Source organism: Diospyros lotus, chromosome 6 (genome assembly GCF_014633365.1).
Source record: "Diospyros lotus cultivar Yz01 chromosome 6, ASM1463336v1, whole genome shotgun sequence".
Classification (NCBI taxonomy): domain Eukaryota; kingdom Viridiplantae; phylum Streptophyta; class Magnoliopsida; order Ericales; family Ebenaceae; genus Diospyros; species Diospyros lotus.
Genome location: NC_068343.1, coordinates 20,661,328 through 20,683,694, shown reverse-complemented (window position 1 = coordinate 20,683,694; position 22,367 = coordinate 20,661,328). Strand labels below are relative to the sequence as shown.

General features: G+C 36.7%; 1 protein-coding gene across 3 annotated transcripts in view; it reads right to left on the bottom strand.

Annotated features, from left to right (window-relative positions):
• The window catches only part of LOC127803927 (cytochrome P450 71AU50-like), a 174,801-nt gene that overhangs the window by 94,793 nt on the left and 57,641 nt on the right, over nt 1-22,367 (bottom strand). The window contains exons 1-2 of one of the 3 annotated variants that reach the window (XM_052340575.1): nt 9,737-10,813; nt 8,220-8,935 (exon numbers count right to left, since the gene is read on the bottom strand). In XM_052340575.1, coding sequence (XP_052196535.1) covers nt 8,321-8,935; nt 9,737-10,633 — 1,512 coding nt within the window. In that variant the 5' untranslated portion in view covers nt 10,634-10,813 and the 3' untranslated portion in view covers nt 8,220-8,320. Of the gene's footprint in view, nt 1-8,219; nt 8,936-9,736; nt 10,816-22,367 lie in introns of those variants that run through there. The other 2 variants (XM_052340576.1, XM_052340573.1) reach the window with 2 other exon arrangements.

Here is a 22,367-nt window from a genome sequence, read left to right as displayed (position 1 = left end):
TATGTAATGTTCTTATCATGCCTTGAGGTTGAGTTGGTTAGCCTTGATGTGTAGTATGTATTTTTGGTGGTGAGATGCTAGGATAATGACATTAATTAAGTGTTTGAGCTAAGTTTGATATATTTGAATATTTAATGGGATATCCAAATATTTGATGGTCTATTCGAATAGGGGCTTGGTTTTTGGAGGGATATTTAGATGGCTCAAGAAGACATCTAGATACCCATAGTTTTGGAAAGGTGGCCAAGGGGCTATTTGGATACCTCATGTTTAAATAAGAGGTATTCGAATGGCTTAGGTGTTATCCAGATGTGTTGGAGAATCTCTCTCTCTCTTGTATTCGAATGCCTAGGGAGATATTCAAATAAGTTGGGGTATTCTTATCTCTTTTATTCGGATGCCTTGCAAGGAGTATTCGGATATGCCTTAGTTTGATGCTATATACATCCAAATACCTTGCCTCACATCCGGATAGCTTCCACTTTCAAGCGGTGGTGGACGACTTCCACCCGATTTTTCCATGCTTCCTCATCCACTAACTTTTGTTCCTCATATATATATATATATATATATGCACCAAGGGAGAGTGCCAGAAGAAGGAGGTCAGCGTGTTTGGCTGAGAGGAAGAGGGGTAGAGGAAGAAGAAGAAAGAAACTTAGCAGCTTCTAGGGTTGATTTCTTCACTGTTTTAGGCAAACTCTTACCCGAATGCAAGTCCTTTCCTTCTTTTGTCATTCCTAGCATGGATATCTCACCTCTTTGATTTTATTTGACTCTCAAGTATACCCGGGAAAGTGTTTGATTTTTCCCTTATCATGTTTGTGACTGGGTGTGTTGCATGTTAAATTGGAAAGATAAACTATTGGAGGAACTATTCCTTTGAGAAACTCTTGAACCACTTTCTATTTGGTGAGAAAAATTGTTATATGTGATGAAAGGGAGGATCTTTTTCTTATTGATTTTCAACCGATGGACTTGCTAGTGTAAGGTTGTATTGATTTCCTTCGTGTATGGTCAGCTTTGGTGCTATCCTTCCTACTGGACTGCAAGTTAACAACTTCTCATACTCTTGTTAGAACCTGTCCAAAAGGAAAATAATTTAGTTAAAGCATATACTTTTAATGTCTGTATTAGGTTATTTTGGACCTTATTGTTCATGTGGCCATGGAGAGATAGTTTCCTCTCCAATTCCTTTGTGGAATGAAGCTAGGCCCTGTTGGTGGTTGTTCAACAAGTTTACTTATGGTAGCTATTATACTACTTAATTAATTTCCCATGCATGTCGATTGAAAGCAAGGACTAGGATGATGCATAAATAAAACTCACATGATTTGTGTGCTTGGGCATGGACATATTAGATTCTTTTTGATACCTTAAGTAGCTAGACATGGGCATTACATGGTATGTGATTTCCTTTATGGGCAAGCGTGGTCTGATGCATGGTTTTATGGGGGCTATGTATCATGTTTATGCTCACTATGCCACTGCATTGTATATGTGCATTTGTATGATTCTTGGTGTCGATATTGGAAACACAGCTGTTTCGATGAGATAGGTTTCCGCGCCGGGGTTATGTTCATGGACAAGGTGAGTTTAGCGGGCCATTTTGGGTGTGGTTGCGCCTACCCTGGGTTATTTGAGGCAGGTTGCAGGTTATGTTACCCTTTAGGAAATCAACAGGTTTGTGGCATGGACTTGGGTGCCATTGTGTCTTAGGTGGGCCCCAAGATCCAGTATGTGCATATCTTCATTATGCCATTGTTACCTATCTTGCATTATATGATACATGGATGTTACACATGGGTGCGGGTTGTTCTTTAGTTCTATACTCTTGTCATCTTTTCTTTCAATTATGTTTGCTGAGTTTTGTGGCTCACTCTTGTTTCTCTTCATTCCATTTAAGGGCAAGGACAAGGTAAGGGGCGAGCCTAGCAATTTTTTACCTATCCTGATAGATGGTGTACAGGGCAGTACTAGTTGGTTTTGTCCTGAGGCTTTGTGATCTTTTATGTAATCAAGGTGGTTTTATCTTCTGGTTTTACCTTTAGTCTATATATATAAACCATGTAACCCTGAGGGTTGGTCTTTTGTATGCATTCCCAAGTGGTGGTTTATGCCTTTATTGTCATATTCATGTTCAGGTATATGTGACTATTATGTACATGCATGTTAGGCTAGGTGCTTCCGTTTCTAGTTACGTACAAGTGTATAGCAAATACTCTTGTCACATGCACATCCGGGGAGAAAGATTATAAGGAGTGACAATTACAGGCCAGCATGAATACATTTTTCCAGATTGACCATACGGTGTAAAGCTATTTGTACACAACCCAAGCCTGACATTACGTGGTTCACAAGCAAAATCAGGATGCACATTATCGAAATGCTTTCATGCTTCTCCATCAAATGGGTGGGACAACACACCTGGCTCATGTGGGTTTTCATAGTGCCATCTTATCTCTCCAGCAGTTGTGTTTAACACGTAAAGCCTCTGGAGCCTTGGTGTTATAGGTAAATACCACATTCGTTTAATTGGAACTTTCTTACGCCTCCTAGGTCTTACCTTGCAAGTTTTATATCATCGGGCATGACAAAACTTGCACTCTATTACATCAGCATTATCCTTGAAATAGAACATACACATACTAACACAACAATCGATCTTCAGGTACCCAAGGTGTAACACTCCGCTCTATCAGGGCGTTAGGTAACGTAAGATTCTGGGAATATAATTTTTTTTCCAAACAACGAAAACTCAACACAAAACTGTTCCCTGAAAATCCCGTTGGACCATTTCAGTATATCAACTATGAACCATTAATAAACTAAGACAGGTAAATCACCTCAAATGCGGAAGCTAGATCAAAACCTCAATATATCATAACTGAACCCACTTTATTTATAACATAAAGTCAAACCAACGTTTTACATGACGTTCTCAAAATAAACAACATAATTGAAACGACATAATATAAAACATCCACTAATCGCCGTCACTCCTCGGCAATTCCCTTTCCCTTCGCACTGCTACTTTCACCTAGAGCGTTTGAATATTTCAGGGACATAGTCCATATTAGATGATGAATCATCTAAGCGAGAGTTCAAAACATGTTTTCAAGAATGAATGCAATACATGAAATAAACAACACAACCCGGCAAGCCCTACCCCAAGAGAATCCCACAGCGCTTAAACCTATCACGGTTAAAGAGCAATTTCTCTAAAAGCCATGCCACCATTTCGACACACTGACACGACGTGGTTCTAGCCTAAGAGGGGCAAGTCAACGCATCTCCTCAACATCTAGAGAACAATCGTTACCAACTCTCAGCCTATGAGGGTCACATCAATGCAAGAACCCGGCTCACCACATTTATGTCGGAGATTACGTTCTCACTCTAAGCATCTAGGAACCACCACACAATCCCATAAGAATCACCTAGTCATCCTAGTGTAACTTCCTTGACCAAACGTCTCGGCACAAAAACCAAGGCAACTATCCTGGCATACACACTAGCACAAGATACCCCTATTATTCAGTTACACCCTTGGAGAATTATGGCTACACTATCCAGACAACATTTCAGGTTGACATTCCATATCCTAACTCAAAATCCCATATGGACCACCTAGTCATTTCAGTGTAACTTCCTTGATCAAACGGCCCGACACAGAAACCAAGGCGGTTATCCCAGCATGCACACCAGCACAAGATACCCCTATTATTTCATCACGCCCTTAAAGAATTATGGCTACACTATCCATACAACATTCTAGGCTAACATTCCATATGAACAACACAAACCACATGACAATGCCACATTTCACAATTCAATGCATCATATAAACAACATTTTATAAAATGCAATGCACAAGTTCAAAACATTTAGGGACAAACCTCCCTCATAAACCAACTATCATCGATTACTGTTTGCATGCAATAAAATCGTTTTGCATAAAACCATATCACATTTAGGTAACATCAATTCCAAGTTTTAGGGTGGAAACACCCATAGTAAACAAGTTTGGGGGAGAACCACTCACAAGTTAAAACCAAGTTTTCAGGTAGAACACTCACCTCGAACATATTCAGATTGCCTCGATCCTCGTGCACTATCTCGATTTGCATGCCAAATCATAAACACCTGAACTTATACTCAACCTCAAGGCACGATACACCCTAAACATCATATTTAATTAAGAAACATCAAAATCTATTTTTTTCTCAATTTTTCATAATTTCCTCTAATTTTCTCCCAATTTTCACCTTGATAATTCAAAAATAATTATCTCCTCAAACATTATTTCAATTTTTTTCACATGATAAATCCTAAAATAATTCAAGAAAAATACTGTAATAAAAATTATAGAAATACCCTTACTCACGCGCCACCTTCTTTTCTGATTTCTAGTCCTCGCCGATGGCTCTGATGGCCAAAACGATGACACCCCCTTGAAGTCCTTGATGAATCGATCTCAATGGAATCGGTTTTCGGTCGAAAGAAAATCGAAAAAGCCCTCAGATCGGCAATTGCAGGTGCGACGGAGGCGTCCGCCTCAAGCTTTCCAACCAAGCTCCAAAACCCACTCAAAACCCATCCTTTGCTCACCAAATTTTTCAGGATTGATCCTTGACCCCTCGAGTACAAAAACTCTCTATCCCTTGCCTTCGATTCACTCCCAAACGTGAGTAATTTTTGTGTAAAATCTCAGCCAAAACCTATTTATTTATAGTTGATTTTCGGCCAAATTCTGACCAATCAACGGCCAAAGCTTGGCCCCTAAGCACTATTCGACCGTATACGACCTTCCCCAAGTCTCGCTCAGCCATCCATCGCCGAAAAATGCCTCCACGTGCGGTGGAAGGCGGCGACTGACTTTTGGCTTGTGTTCACACTACCAAACTTTGATTTATTGCATTTCCACCCCCTGACTTCTTCAAATGTCATTTCTGCCATTTGCATATCACCCCTAATCATTCCAACAATACCACTAAGGCCCACAAGTTTAGTATTCTTCGTTTCATCCTCAAATTTTCTGAAAAACTATCATTTAGACCTTTCTCGGGTAGAATCAATAAATTATATTTTGGCCAAATTGATCATTTTGACCTTAAATCTCTTCGTTTCAATCTGAAATTACTCAAGGGTTATTTTATATGAAAAACCTAGGTCCTCAAGATGCTCCGTTGACTTCCCGAATGTTCCCTACATCAATTCGATTTTCTTAGCCGATCGACAGCTATACCAAAAATTGTTCCGGATCCAATTTCTTTTATCACCTAAAATCACGCCTTATATTACTCTTTAACACTATTTCATTTTCCTTAACTATCTAGGGTCCAGGGTACTCCCTTTGGACGATTCGATTACTCAAAAGGGCAATAGTGTACCCTACAACCTATTTCTTTCAAAAATTCCACTATACCCTTCATTAAAATATCATTTATACCCTTAAGGACTTCCCAAGTATTACACAAGGCCTAGCCTAGAAATCATCTTCTTTGTCTTGTAAATGTCCATAGGCATCCAGTTGCCTTCCGACATTAACTCATTTATTAGTTGCACCTAATCATTATAGCATTGCTCAGGCAAGTTGAAATGAGCCTTAATGCTAAGCATTCTCACTACTGCAGAAAGTTCGGTGTGAGTAGTGCAACCATCATATATAGGTGTACTTGCATTTTCTAACATTTCATAGAAGTTTTGAGCATCTACATTGGGCTCTTCTTCTTCGTTCTCCAAAAGATGGGTTCTAACAGAAGAACCCGCAACATCCATTACCATTGCATCATATGCATTTGGATTATCCTCGTAAACCTAATGCACTTCATTTTGTGCTGCCTCCGTTTGCACCTAGGATTCCATGGGGGGCTCATCTTCCCCATGGCATGTCCAATAATAATAATGGGGGCCATGAATCCCTTCTAATGAAGATGCAACGTCACATCATCCACATTTAAGAATTTCCTACATCGACACTTAACACAGACACCTTATGGTCTCATCGTCTCACGTGAACTATGGCCAAGCACATACATAACGTATGAAAACTCTCAACTCCACATAAGAACTCATTTGTTAGTCCTTGATTATTAGATGTCAATCTATTGTACATCCATGCTCGTTGCTCACGTACGTCCATGGTCTACAACAAATTCGCATCAAATATTATCTAACAAGGAGATATAATTCTAAGTAAAAACAATTTCTCTAAATTATTATAAATTGAAAAGAATCTCTCAATTAAAATCAACATGTATGAATTTCCCTTTCATCTTTAGCAAAATATACCACCACGTATAGGGTAAAGATAATCTCATCAAGAAAAGACTTAGATAAAAGAAAGTAAATTTCACTTTTGACCTAGAGTATAAATTCTGAAAATTGCTCGATTGACACCTTGAGCCAAAGATTAGGTTGTTTAAAATAAGTTATAATGGCATTTCTTATGAAAATAATAAAGAAAAATTTAGACAAATTAAGTTTCCTCTCAAAATTTAGGTGAACAACGTTAATGATTCATATCAACATGACCAAAATGGAAAAGGCATGGCATCTTTTGAAATCTTCCAGTATGCCAGAAGCATTTATTTAGACAGTGAATATTTATGCTAAAATGGATGAGTAAAAAAAAATTATTCTGACAAACATTTTCTACTTTTATTTGCTAACTACACAAAAACCAAAGCTAAGCATTAAGTTATAACTACCATTACCCCCACCCTTACCCCATCTTCTATTTGCATTAAGCATTAAGGTGCACTTGATAGAAGTGAAAAATATGGTGAAATTTATTTTTCATCTAAATTTCAGAAAATTCTATCAAATAAATTTTTTTTTCTCCCATAGAATTCGAATTCCATCTTAATTCATGTTATATGTATTTTCAGATCGCATGAAGCAGACTGAACTCGACCCAGCAAGCTGGCCCAATCTCTCAAAGCCCAATGGGCCCAAGATCGAGATTGTTAGAGCAAGGTGACACGCCACTGATACTCAAGCTCAGATCACAAAACCAAGCAAGCTCCCATTGAGGCTTATAGTTCGTTGGTCGACCCTTCAGCTCGCATAGCAGAAGACCGCAAAATAATCGAAGGCTATATTCATTTACCTTATCAAAAGCAAACCAAATCCTTGAAAACATGGGATTCGTTCCTGATTGTGTGGAGTTAATAAGGACATATTATTTCTGTAATAATATTATCCTTCTATATTTAGGACTCATTCAAATTGTAAACACCCCACTTTATAAATAGGGGTCAACAACCATTGTATGAGGAGGATCAAGCAATAATATACTATGACTTTACAACAATAACCAGAGAACAGTCGTAGAGTAGGTATCGTTCTGGCCGACCCACGTAAAAATCCTCTTGTGTGCTTTTTCTTTCTCTCTTTCATATTTATTTTCTCAGTGCGGGTAAGACGAATCACGTCGACCAATTTTCGCCGTCAACAATTCAAAAAATGAAGATTTTCTTTGAATTCAAAGAATTGAAATTCCATAGAATTGAAATTTTGCCCCACTTTTCACCCCCCAATCAAACACACCCTAAGTTATAAAAAATTCTTTTATTTGCTAACATTTTATACTTTTATTTTCGGCCAAATTGAAAACAACACTGGCAGTCTTCACTGGCCACCGTGGCAGGTGTTTTCTGATGATCGGAGGTAACCACCCGACACCCTTAGCCCTATCGACCAACATACCCAAAAAATAACATCTAACGGCTGAATCTCCATAGATTTATTTTTTTATTTTCGACCATAACTGAAAATAGCATTGGCAGTCGCCATCGACCATCGTGGCCAGTGGTTTCTGACGATCGAAGGTAATTACCTGACACCCTTACCCTCATGGACCAACATACCCAAAAACCAACAAGATCCACTAGCCAAATCTCCATAGATCTAAACTTAAACATTCGACTAAACCCAACTCGCACGTATATATATGTGTATATATAGCATACATCTATGCTGAAAATAACGCTAATCAAACTAAAAGACTTACCTCCTTATAGATCGGGGTTGCTTTCACGGTAAAAATGTGATCGAATCTAAGATCGAACGGTTACATAAGTGCACTTGGAAAAGAGAGAGAGAGAGAGAGAGAGAGAGAGAGAGAGAGATAGTTGAAGAAGAAGCACAAAGATGAAGAAGCCTTCGCGAGGGAAGGCTTCTTCTTTTAGTTTTATATTTTTTGATACAATCAAAAGTATAAGGAGATAAATTACATATGCGATGAGGACAAAGGAGTTTTAACATTGAAACTGAAAAGCAGTTGACAAATAAACCTAGTTAAGTGGAACTTGATCCATTATTTGGAAAGGCGAAAAGCGGGAATAGCCAGTAGATGCTTAGTTCTAGTAGTAACCACACTAAACTCCTCACTCATGTCCAAATCCGTAGGCAACATATCATCTGGCAGCTCCCACTTGAAGCAATGTATCAACTGCGCTAACACCAGCTTCACCATCAGTAGGCCCAATTGCAGCCCCGGGCAGCCTCTCCGGCCGGCTCCAAACGGAAGCAACTTGAAATCACGGCCCCGCAGATCAATCGTGCTCCCTTCAAATCTCTCCGGGACAAACTTCTCCGGATCAGTCCACACATTTGGGTCTCTGCTAATGGCCCATACGTTGATGGTAAGTCGAGCTTTTCGCGGTATATGGTAGCCATTCACGATGCAATCTTGGGTAGCTTCATGGGGGAGCAACAACGGTGCCACCGGATGCAACCTAAAGGCTTCCTTCACCACCATTTCCAAGTACTCCAGCTTGTCTAAGTCAGTTTCTTCCACCATCCCCTCAATGCCTACCACTTGTTGAAGCTCATCTTGGACTTTGTTCATCACTCGTGGATGCCTCAGAAGCTCAGACAGGGTCCAATCAATTGCGGTTGCGGAAGTGTCCATGGAGGCAGCAAGCATATCCTGCAAATCTCTCATGTATAATAATGTAAATTTGAAAGCGATATGTTGCCTGCATTTGAAGAAGCATAGAGGAGAAGATCTAATAAGATAATATCGTAGATTACACGATATGTTGCCTGCATTTGAAGCTTTCGGTTAAGCTTTGTTGGAATTTTACCAAGTTAATAGGCAGATTAGGTAATAAGATTACTCTTTTATAACTAATTAAAGGTTACAAGTTTAAATTATAAAAATAATTTTTTACAAAATAAAAATAAAGCTACATAAAAAGCCTATAAACTTATACACTTAAGTATTTGTTAATTAAGATATAAAGACAAAAAAATAATATATGAAACACATTTCAAATTTTTATTTTTTCTAATATATTTATTAAACTTTTATTTTTTTCAAATATATTTATCTCTCATCCTTCAAAATAAACATATCTCGGATTTTATAAATAAGAAAAAATGAGACATATGTCTTTTAGTGCATTACAAAAAATTTAATAAATTGTTTGATAAAAATTTTAAAATGTTTTGTTAGTTTTATCTTAACCAATCCATATTTAGATTTAAAAAATATTTTAATTTTATCTTAATATAATCTTATCTTACTCATTTTAACAAATGCTATCTTAATATAATCTTATCTTACTCATTAAGCACCCTTTTTAACATGCTAGACCAAACTAAATAATATTTTGGCAATTTTTATTCAATATATGGTAAAAACTCATAAAAATTAAAAAGAAAAGAATAATAAAATACCATAATTGAAATCTCTTGAGAAAAATAAGATCGAGTGAGTTAAATTTACCAACATAACAGCTTTAACATGGCAACGATCAATACGGAAGTCGGCTTGCTCAGATTCCATGAAGGCTAACAATATGTCAACAAAGTCCTTGTTTTGGCCTTGGCTCCCAGCTTGAACATGCTCGTCGATGATCTTCTCAAGGAATCGATCAAACACCTTGCTTACATCCTTCATCCGCCGATTTAGCCCTTGCAGATCAAGCTTCCCAATGTAGGGATAGTAGTCACCAATGTTTGGAAGAGCTACCAACCTTAATGCCTCTTTAATCACAGCTTTGAACCCCTCGAACTCCTCCCCCGCATACTTCTTCCCGAACACCATCCGACAACTCATATCCGCACTCATGGATGAGAGGCTAGCGCTAAGATCGACTGTAATGCGATCCTGAGCTGCCTTCTTGATTTTGTCAATCAAAATGTCAAGCTCCTCCTTCCTCACGGCTTTAAAAGACGCGATCTTGTGGGCACTGAGCAACTGCAAGGTGGAAAGCTTTCGCATTTCTCGCCACAAGGGGCCGTATGAGGCGAAGGAAATGCTCCTTTGCTCGTAGAATATGTACTTGGCTGCCTCGTGAGGCGGCCTGCCGGCGAAGACAATGTCGTTGGTCTTGAGGAACTGCTCGGCGGCTTCTGGAGACGAGACGACGATGTTGGGGACGAAGCCGAAGCGCAGGTACATGATGGGGCCGTGTTTCTTGGCCAGCCGGTGCAGATCCTGGTGTGGAAGCTTCCCCAACAAGTGAAAATGGCCCAGAATTGGGAGAGGTTTTGGACCTGGAGGCAATCTGTTGTTCTTCTTGTTCCGCCTGAGCCAGGCTGCTGCTTGCAGGAGGTAAGCTAGTGCAAGCACTGCCACTGCCAGAGCTATTCCCCATGACCATCCCATAGCTGGATTCATCTATATACATATGGTTTGATATATCACTCTTCGATCAGTAGCAACTGATGAGGGTGTTCGATCGAAGCAGCAATATGTGATTCAACTAGTCCTATGTGATAAAGAGAAAAGAAAGCTGAAGCCTAGATAAGATCGATCCTCAGTGACTGATGTCAATTTTAAGCCGTTTCATTCCTGCGATTTACATGTCATATCGCGACTTCTTTTATTAATGATATGTGATCTCATTGTGCAGTAGAGGAGTTTGCTCAGGCTAAACTACAATTAAGTATCTATCGTGAATTTTTTTTTATATATTAAACCATGTTATATACGTAACATATTTCGTACACAAAATAACATGGAATAATATATTAAAAAGAGTTGAATAAAATTTTTGGTATTTTTTTATTATCGCATGCTTGTCACATTTTATATATAAAAGTCTAATAAAACCTTTCCTTGTCAATGTATAATCAAAGTAAATCTAAATCTTAAGGGGACAAGCAAATCTCAATCTTTGAGACCGCATGACCATTAAAAGCTCTATATACAAGAATTAGGGATACAGTTTTGAGTTTTTACAAAGATACTTTTATATGAATTTTTTAAAAATTGTGATACATAGGATGGTGAAAACATGCCAAATGATAGATTACTACAATGTATTAGAAAAAAAAAAAAAACTCAGTACTATCTATATTTATTAGAAGTCTCTAATATATATATATATATATATATTTTACAAAAAGGTTGAGAACGTTCGTAATTTAAAAAACCCAAATCAAAAGGTTTAATAAGTTAATTAGGACTGTTAAATATATTTTTATTATTTTCATGTAATAATATAGTTTTAAACTTTATATATTAAACCTACAATGGAGGGATTATATATTTAAGTGATGGAAACAACAAGCATCCGATAAACCCAAGCGTCCATATTTTCAGTGTCCAATAATAAAATAATAGAATGCATTTGGTTGCATTTCTGACGTGAATTTAGAAGCATAGAGTGGACTATGTTTAACGGAGCGAGATAATTTTCCTGTCTCTTTTTGCTGTCTCATCATTAAATTAATATATAATAATATATATTAATAATATTAAAAAATTTAAGATTCTTTTTTTAAAATTTATTCTGTAATTAATAGAAAAAAATTTATCTCTTCAAATATTTACCGTCAGACAGAGATGTGAGTATTTTTTCTAAAGAAAAATTATTTCTTTATTTGAAAAAGATAAATTTTTTCTTGTTAATTGCAAAACAAATTTTAAAAGAATATTGAATTTTTTAACATTATTAATACATATTATTTTGAATTAATTTAATAAAATAACTTAATTTAATTGGATACACAACGGAAGAGACAGAGGATAGAACAGCAGATATCAGCTCTTATTTAACACCTATGGTCACTTTTAAATTATCCCCTGGCTGTTAAAATAATCACTGAGTTTTTAACTGATGTGAAGGAGCCCCTGCTGCTGTCCACCGTGAGTAGTTGGGCAAGCGGAGTTCTGAATAGGTGTGACGCCTGGGCCCACTATCGGATGCCTACGGTTATAATCCTGACTTATCTCAAAGGACAACTATGTCCTGTTAAAATAAAATATTAAAATAATATGAGTATTTTGGGTGGGGTTCAGGTTTTGTCATTTTTGATTGTCAAAAACTCGGGTGTGAAATGTATAGACAGCGGATACTCACCCGATTCTCGTACCTGATTAGGCCCTTAAAATATAATTCAATTTCAAATAAAATAAATAGCAACATGCTCAATAAAATATTTCAACAGTCAAGTTTATCTTATAATTTTGACCGTAATCGATCGGTTTAAACACACACTCTGAATTACTCATAGTGGGAACCTTAACTTGATATTAATCAAATTTAATTTAAATTGAAGTTGACTCCCGTAGTCAAATACAAAACACATATATATTACATAGACGACATAGGAACACAATTAATATTCTCACTATTAACCGACGGCTTTTCCACCGACATCACTTACCCTTTCTTAGACCCCGAGTCACCTATTGGGTTAGTGGGGATAAAGAGAGTGAGTCCGGAAACTCAGTAAAGACAATATGAAATGCAGTAAATTAATGAGTATGATATCATAGATAAAAATGAAGTGCAGCGTGCATGCAAACTCGTCCACCGCACCTATCTCAGGTTCTAGGTGGCCCCTGGTCGTTACATCAATTTTTTTACTGCTACTTCATGGCAATAGAAATTTTACTGGTGTTTATGGATTATCTAGTTTTGCTAGCAAAATACTGCAAGAATTAATAAACAAACTTCAGGCCTACTCATTGAAACATGTTGGTTTCATGTTGCGTGAAAGTTAGTATTTATAGGATGAGGGAAAAGAGTAACGTTTTGGTTTTTAGCAGATATTACCTTTTTGTTTTTTCATTTTGTAATTTAGTGATTGATGATGTTATCAATGATTGTGTAATTGGTGATTGTAATTGATGTATTGTAGTGATTAATTTCTTTCAAAATTTTTTGCTTGAATTTGAGGTTTCAAAGTGCTTAACTTAGACAATTGAAATTTTTTTGTTTTGTAAATAAGAAAATATATAAACAAACCACACTAAAGCGTCTACAACCAAAGGTCAAGGCATACCCTGGACCAAAAGAAAACCATAAGAGAAAAAACACAAGCACCAAAATACAAATACCCTCTGATTCAGCCCAACAAAAAATATATACAAAATAAAAACACCAACCAGAAGGCATTTGTAGGCAACAAAACATACATGAGAATCAACAAGACTCAAAAGAAGACTACAAGGAGAACAACACCAACTCTAGGAGCTGATAAAGCAAAGTAAGAAATGAAAGGACGACGCAGCGCACTACTCTGAAGAGATGGTTGGAAGCGAATAGTGGCCAGACGAGCCCATACAACACCTTAAATCTAATGCTCCAATTGTGATGTAGACCTCTTGTAACACTCCGCCTTCCCAGGGTGTTAGATAATGTAAAATTCCGGGGATATAAATTTTTTTCAAAACAAAGGAACCTCATCACAAAATCGTCCCTGAAGATCCCGTTACACCTTTTTAGTATATCAATTATGAACCATTAATAAACTAAGACAAGTAAATCACCTCAAATGCAGAAGCTAGATTGAAATCTCAATAGACATAAATGAAACCACTTTATTCATAATATAAAATCGAACCAATGTTTACATGACGTCATCAAAATAAACAACATGACTGAAAATGACATATAGTAAACTATCCACTAATCGTCATCACTCATTAACGATCCCTTTCCCTTTTGCATCGCTGCCTTCACTTGGAACATTTGAATATTCCAGGGACAAAGTCCATATTAGATGAATCATCTAAGTGAGAGTTCAAAACACATTTTCATGGATGAATGCAAGACATGAAATAAACTAACTCAACCCGGTAAGCCCTAGACCCAAAGAATCCCACAGCGCTAAACCCTATTACGAGGAAAAAGCAATCTCTCTAAAAGCCATGCCACCATTTCGAATACCGACACGACACGGTTCTAGCTTAAGATGGGAAAGTTAACGCATCTCTCCAACATCTCAGGAACAATCGTTACCAACTCCCAGCCCAGGAGGGTCACATCAACGCAGGAACTCAGCTCATCATATTTATGTCGGAGATTACATTCCCACTCTAAGCGTCCAGGAACCACCACACAATCCCAACTCATATGGACCATCTAGTCATCCTAGTGCAACTTCCCTGACCAAACGGCCCAGCATGGAAACTAAGGCGGCTATCCCAACATGCACACTAGCATAAGATACCCCTATTATTCTGTCATGCCCTTGGAGAATTATGGTTACACTATGCAAACAACATTTTAGGTTGACATTCTATATCCCAACTCAAAATCTAGACCACCTAGTCATCTTAGTGCAACTTCCCTGACCAAATGACTTGGCATGGAAATCAATGTGGCTATCTCGGTATGCATACTAGCACGAGATACCCCTATTATTCTGTCTTGCCCTTAGAGAATTATGGCTACACTATCCAGACAACATTTTAGGCTGACATTCCGTATGAACAATCACAAAACGCATGACAATGCCACGTTTCACAATTCAATGTATCATATAAATAATAGTTTTATAAAATGCAATGCACAAGTACAAAATGTTTTAGGGATGAATCTCCCTAACAAAACCAACTGTCACCAATTACCGTTTGCATGCAACAAAACCATTTTGCATAAAATCATAACATTTTTTGATAGAGAAACACCAAGTTTTTAGGGTAGAAGCACCCACAGTAAATCAAGTTTTGGGTAAACTACTCACGAGTTAAAACCAAGTTTTGTGGTAGAACACTCACCTTAAACGAAACTCAAAACACCTCGAATCTTGTGCCCAACCTCAATTTTCGTGCAACTCCTCATGTCTTTTAACCAAACCACCTCCTTACACGCCTTCGCGAATGCTTTAAAAACTCTCTATCCATTAAACCTGAAGCACTCTCGTCTAGCACGAATTTATCACAATTTCGAATGAGAAACCCTTGACTATGAACCCCTATTTATAGGCTTTGGAAACTTAGCCACCAAGAAATACATATTCTGTAATCATTTCAAATTTTTCAAAATCTTTTCCAATCATTCCAAATCTTCTAAGATCTTCTGCAATCATTGTAAATCTTCTAATATTTTCTATAATCATTCCAAATCTTCTAAGATCTTTTGCAATCATTCCATAATCTTCTAAGATTTTCTGCAATCATTCTAAATCTTTTAAGACCTTCTGCAATCATTCTAAATCTTCTAAGATCTTTTGCAATCATTCCATAATCTTCTAAGATTTTCTGCAATCATTCTAAATCTTCAAAGATTTTATAAAATCATTCCAAAATTTTCTAAGATCTTCTGCAATCATTCTAAATCTTTTAAGATTTTCTATAATCATTTCAAATCTTATACAAATCAAGTCTTATCAAATCTTATTTTATCTCTAAAGTCATCATGAGGCTTTATCTTATCTCCAAAGTCATCATGAGCCTTTATCTTATCTCTAACGTCATCGTGAGGCTTCGTCTTATCTCTAACGTCATCGTGAGGCTTTGTCTTATCTCTAACGTTATCATGAGGCTTCATCCTTATCGCTAAATTCATTAGGAGGCTTTTCCCGAATCTCCCAAATGTCTTTAGGAAAGAGGTTTCAAGAATTACACTTTGGCCCAAACTTTTTAGATAATTACAGTTAGACCCTTTTCAACATGGTTCTCGGACTAATTTTTAATTACATTTTAGTCCTTGGAGAAAGGGTTAATTACGCTAATGCCCCTGATTTTTAGGTAAATGACACTTTTATCCGAACCTAAAAAATTACGATTTTTCCCCTGGCTAAAAAATTGAACTTTTGTCTCTAAACATCTATAATCCCTTGAAATATTATATTTTCTCAAGTATCTGAATCTAAAATTCATGAGCATTATATCCCTTATGATCATTCGATTTTCTCAGCCCAGTCGACAATTGTATCGGAAACTGTTCCCGATCCAATTTCTTTCAACACCTAAAATTATGCCTCGAATCACTCGTCAGTACTATTCTATTTTCCTTTGCTATCTAGGGTCTGGGATACTCCATTCGGTCAATTCGGTCATTTTAAAACTGCAATAATGTACCCTATAACCTCTTTCTTTAGAAAATTCCACTTATACCCTTCATTAAATACCATTTATAACCTCAAGAAATTTTTGGGTATTACACCTCTCTTGATCATTGAAGCATCTGTTGTTGCGCTCTCCAAACAAAGGACACTAATGCATGAAGAGTCAACCGGTTAGCCATCTGCCAATGACCATTCCCTCTCTATTTAGCCACCGCCTAAGACACCCCAGTCTCTCAGCGACGCCAGGGCTAACTAAATTTCTTTGATCTACATAAGCGCTACAACACCTGACAGGAAAAAGAGCAATTGAAGAATAAGTGCCTGTGATTCTCTACCTCTGCCCTGCAAAGAAACATCTATTCGAAAAAGACAAGTACAAATTAATATGATTACAAGTAAATAACCTTTCTTGAACTGCCAACCAAAAAATGATCATATGGGCTGGAATACCATAGTGGACCAAATCAGACAATGCCATGGAACACAGGGCGACTGCACCAAAAGAGCCCGATAGGCAAAATAGACAGAGAAAATCCCATTCGAGGTAGGGAGCCAACAAAGCTCATTGTGCCGCCCAATCCTAAGAATGGTAGGCATATGGTCCCAAATAAGGTCTAAAGAAGGGGAGTGGCCTATGAGACCCATAAACCATATGAGATTATATCTGAGACTCTAGCTGATGTGTGACTTATGCATAATTAATTCGGACAAGTGTACCTTAATCAAATATGCATATAGTGATAAAACAAATGTCGATCCCACAAGGATTATATCACAATACCAAAACAATTTTAATATAACCTAAGTTGAACTAATTAATTAATCGGATAAATAAAAAAATAAAGAAAAAACTAAATCCTATTATGAGAAAAACTAATTAATGAATGTACTAGGGTTTAGATTTCATTTAATTTAGATTATGCAATTATCTATTCAACCCGATTCAAAATAAAAAATACCCTTGCAGTATTTTATAATTATTTGCATGTGATGATAAATTTCTCTCAATTAATTAATAAGTTTTCTCAAGTCATATTAATCCTTTATTAATTTAATTTCACAGTCAAATTTCTGAACAAATGTCAAAAGAATAAATAAACATTAAATTATTTGAAAACCTTTAATCTCGAAAGGGGATATGACTCACTAAACTTTCTCAATATCATAGTCAAGCATATAATTTATATTGCCTATGAATTTAATTTATAACAATCATTTAGTTAGTCATGTATAAATCACTAAATCATTAAAAAATAGTTAATCTTTTTAAAACATTAAAGACAATAATATAAATTCCTCTGACAAACTGATTTTGAATCAAATTATACAAATAATCACATAATTTTAAAATTAAAATCTATCTAAATTCTAATTAAAATAATTTAACTAGATATAATTAAAATAAAAATAAAAATTAAATGAAGTGGAAGAGCTCCTTGCCCCATATCTGAGTCACAATAAATTTGCTTCAGCTCCTGCTCACGAGGCTTCCCTCAATTCCTTCCTGTGCGCCGCTTCCCTGCCCTTAGTGTGCGCCTTATTCCATTCATCATTCCTAGTCCCAAAATCTCCTTTATATATTATAATATATAATATATATATATATATGCACATGGACCTTGCCCTATTCTCCACCTTCACGCCACTGATTGTTATATATATAAATAATATAAGATAATATATAATATAATACATACATATGAATATTATAATTTAATATATAATATAATATATTTAATATACTATATGTTATAGTAATTTTAATTATATTATAATATTAATTATTTAAAATATTTATTTATTTTTATTTATATTATAATATTAATTTTGAAGTTAACTTTATAATATATATATATATTTTTTTATGCCCAAATCTTCAAATTTATTTCTCTTGATGGGTTCTTATAAAAAAGATTAAAATAATATAAAATCTACATAATACATATTTTATGTAAAAACAAACACATGGTTAAGATAAAAATTAGATAAAAATATGCATACAATCAAGTCTTATCACTAGCCAAACTAGAAATGCCTAATTCATGGGGTAGTTGGCGAGAGAAACGATATATGAGCACTCCAAGAGAATGCCACTGCTCATGCCATAGGAATGCACTCTGACCATTCTTAATCCACCAGCCAAAATAGGATCTAACCAAACACCGAAGACAAAACAACTTCCTCCAGTATCAAAGGCACGCATACGATATTGGAAGCAACTAGAAACATCTATCTTTAACATAATAGGTATGGACCCACTTAATCCAAAGAGACTCATTCTTTCCTGAGAGTAGGAGCTAGAAGCTTGGCAACAAGGGTCTGGTTCCAAACATACAAAGGTTTTAGACCGAAACCCCCTTGCTCCTTTGGATAACAAATCTCATGCCAAGCTACTTTAGATTTATGAGAATTAGCTTCATTGCCATTCGAAAAGAAATTGCGCACCAATTGCTCAATGTCCTTAGTCACTCACTTTAGAAGAATAAAAATCGAAGCCCAATACACATAGATGGTAGAGAGCACTAATGAACAAGCTGGAGTCGCCCACAAAATGAAAGCAAATGGTTATGCCATGAGATGATTGAAATTGCTTATGCAGAAAACAATCTTAATTATTTAAAGTAGCATTTCTTACTGAAGTCGATAACTGTAACTTAAGATTAATTGTTTTTATTTTACATGTTTTAACAATATGACACTCCTTGTTGAAGTATTGTTTGTCTATGATTGTGGATGTTGTAGTATCTTACAATGATGGAAAAGAATAAAGGAATTTGTCATAGTTGTAGATGCCCTGGTCACAACTTGCTGGGATGTCCCACAAAGCAACATTGCCCTTCATGTGGACGGGGCTTGTAAAATAGATAGAGGTAGAGAAGAATACGGTGAACATAGGACAAATGTTCTTTTTGTTATAATGTTGATTGCGAATATTTCAAGTGGGGTGATGAATGTTGTAATACCCGAGAACTTTGAGTTAATTGAGAAATAGGCATTTATGGGATTTGAGGAAAATATGTACCAGAGTAGCCCAAGAAATTGACCGAATTAACTGCAGGGAGTACCCTGGAGCCGAGATGCCTAAAGAAAATGATAGTGCATTGTCGAGTATTTCGAGATATGATTTATGGCATTGAAAGAAATTAGATCAGAAATAGTTTTTGGTACAGCTAAAATATAGCTATAGGATAGGCTGTAAAACCAAATAATTGTAGGAAACTTCTGGGAAGTTAACGAAACCCTAAGGTGGATCATATTTGGTGTGAAGAATAACCCTTCAGTGGTTTTTGAAAGAAAAAAAAGGGTTTGCAGGCAAAATAAATATTCGGGCCTAAGTGCAGTTTTTTGAATTTACCTAGGGAGGCCGAGATGGCGATCTTTTAGAATCTTTAGAGGTGAAATGGAAATTTTAGGACTTGAGCGACTCAATGGAAATTATGGAAAGTTTAGGGGCTTTGTGACAATGGGCCAAAGCATAAGAGACAAAATAGATGGGGCAAAAGTGTAATTTCTCAAACTTGAGGAGGGAACAGCCTGCCATGGATGACCAGCCAGTTCTGGTCACCGAATAGCCACATTTGAGCATGGGGATTTTGAGAAAACGGGTCGGGGATGCCTTAGGGTCGAGTTTGGGTCAACACTGACTGCGAGAATGGTCGGATTTGGAAGATATCCGATCGAAAGTTTGATCAAATTTTGGAAGCTCTACAAGTCATGATTACGGTTGGATTTTAGAAAGTTTAGGTCAACCTAGGGGAGGTAGAGGCCTTAGAGATGTCTGATTGAGTAGCCTTGAGTGTTTGGAAGCTCGAGAATGCCTATAAATAAAGATAGTCGAGAAGATAAAGAAAATTAAAATGTTAGATCCGTAATTTTGAGAAACAATTGGGAGAATCAAATAAGGGCTTTTGTTCCCCATGTCTTGAGCATCAATTTTGAAAATTTTGAGCCATTTTGGTTGAGAGATAAGGGAGATTTGAAGCCTCGTCGAGAAAATGAGTTTCGCTAGAAAATGAGATTGAGTAGTCAGAAAATGGCTCTGTTCGAGGGATTTTAAGCTATTTTTCGGTAGAGGGCGAAAAGAGGAAGCCGTACGTTCAAATGGGGGGAAAAACAGAGTTCAAATAAAGGAATCATAGGCAAAAAACCAAAGGTCAATGCAGTTGCCAGCGAACTGCCCAAGGAAGAAGACCGGCGCGTGTGGAACACATGCCCAATAGCAGTCGTGAGTTGTGGCACGTGGCAAACCTTAAGGCGGCTTATGGAGGCGCATGAAGGGCTGGAAAAATTGGGAAAAAATTTGTAAAATCCTAGAAATTCAAGATCTAGGTGTTTATGGAAAAAGTTTTGAAGTTGGGCTTTCTGTTTCTTGATTTTTGCATCAACCAGTCTCGTTTTGCATGAAAATGAAGCATCAAGGTAAGTTCAGTAGTTTTCTCTTGAAGTTCTTAGGTTATTATGATTTGTTGTGAAGAAAGATTGGAGAAAATAGTTTGGGAGATATTTACTTGAATTTTTAGAGACAAAAATGGGAGAAAATAGAGAAATTATGAGAAAAATAGGTTTTGATAATTATATATTGATTAGGGTGCCTTGAGGTTTAAAGTGAAGTGATTTGTACAAATTCTAAGATTGGCATGAAAATTGAGGTCGGGCACGCAAATTGAGAGGTACCCTCAATTTTACCAAAGGTGAGTTTTCCTACCCTCATAAAACTTGGTTTGGGTCTATCTAAACTCGATTTGATTACATGCAAAGGTTTTGTTGCATATGAACGGTTTTAACCTGTGATGGTTGGTTTCTTTGGGTTTGTCCCAAAATGTTTTATGCATGTGCATTGAATTTTGTGCGATAAATTATGTACATGAAATGTTGTGTTCATATGATGCATCGAATTATGTTTTGTGGCATTGGCATATTTTTATGGGATGTCAACCTGGGATGTTGCCCTGATAGTGTAGCCGTAATTCCCCAAGGGTACTGATGGAAACGAAGGTGTTTCCATGCCGGGCTGGGTGGCCAAGGAAGTTACTCTAGGGTGACAGGTTGTACATATGGGATGGGATGTCAACTTATGATGTGGCATTTGAGTGATAGCACTATGGAAGTGTGCCAAGGGAAAATACCCATTTGTGACGGGGGCTGAGAGTGGACACCACCCTTGCGAGTTAATAAGTAGCGGGGCTGAGAGTGTACACCACCCCATATTAACTTAAGTGGCGGGGCTACGAGTGGACACCACCCTAGAAGCCCTGAGCAGTAGTATTGTTTTCGATGTGGATATGGATTCCTAGAATGGTGTTGATCATCATATGACCAAGATTTGTGTTGACGTGCTCCGAAAGCTTCTGAGTGTGAACATAATGATGATGGGGTGATTCTCGAGATCATGCATTGATGTTGTGTTATGCCAATGTGTCGATGTGGTTGTGTTACCTTTAGAGAGGTTGCATTTTCCCCGATTAGGGTTAAGTGCTATGTGGGATTCTCTTGGGCCGGGTTTTGTTGTGATATTTCTTTTATTTCAAGTCTTACATACGTTGATAAAAATATTTTTGAATTCTAACTTAGATGATTCAACATCTAATTTTTGGACTTTATCCCTAGAATATTCAACGTTCCAGGAAAAGGCAGCAGTACAAAAGGGAAAATGGACAACTCCCCGTAATATTGAAACAACAACATATTTATGAAACTAGTGTAGGAATACTTAAAGCATTGAATACAAGATTGGGAAATAAAGTAGGCCTCAGGGGGGATAGTGGTAGCTATTGGACATGCTGTACATGTTGATGCATGTAAGGTGCTCCAGGTGGTTGGAAATTGCTTCTTATATACCATTGAGATTGACCCAGCCACTAAAAAAAAAAAAAAAAATGCAACAACAATGTGCATTTTTATAGGCCTCTGATTTCATAACTCTAGATTAATGAATTTGGTTGCAATTTAATGTTTAGGTAAAAATGTTGATAATGATTGAGAATTTACTAGTGACTGATATGTCTAAGATATGGGATACTGGGTTGAATGTGAAGCCTATGATGATTATGAGTCTTCACCAGCCAGTGATCTATGTTGTGCGTTGCTTTTGACCTTTGCTTTGCCTC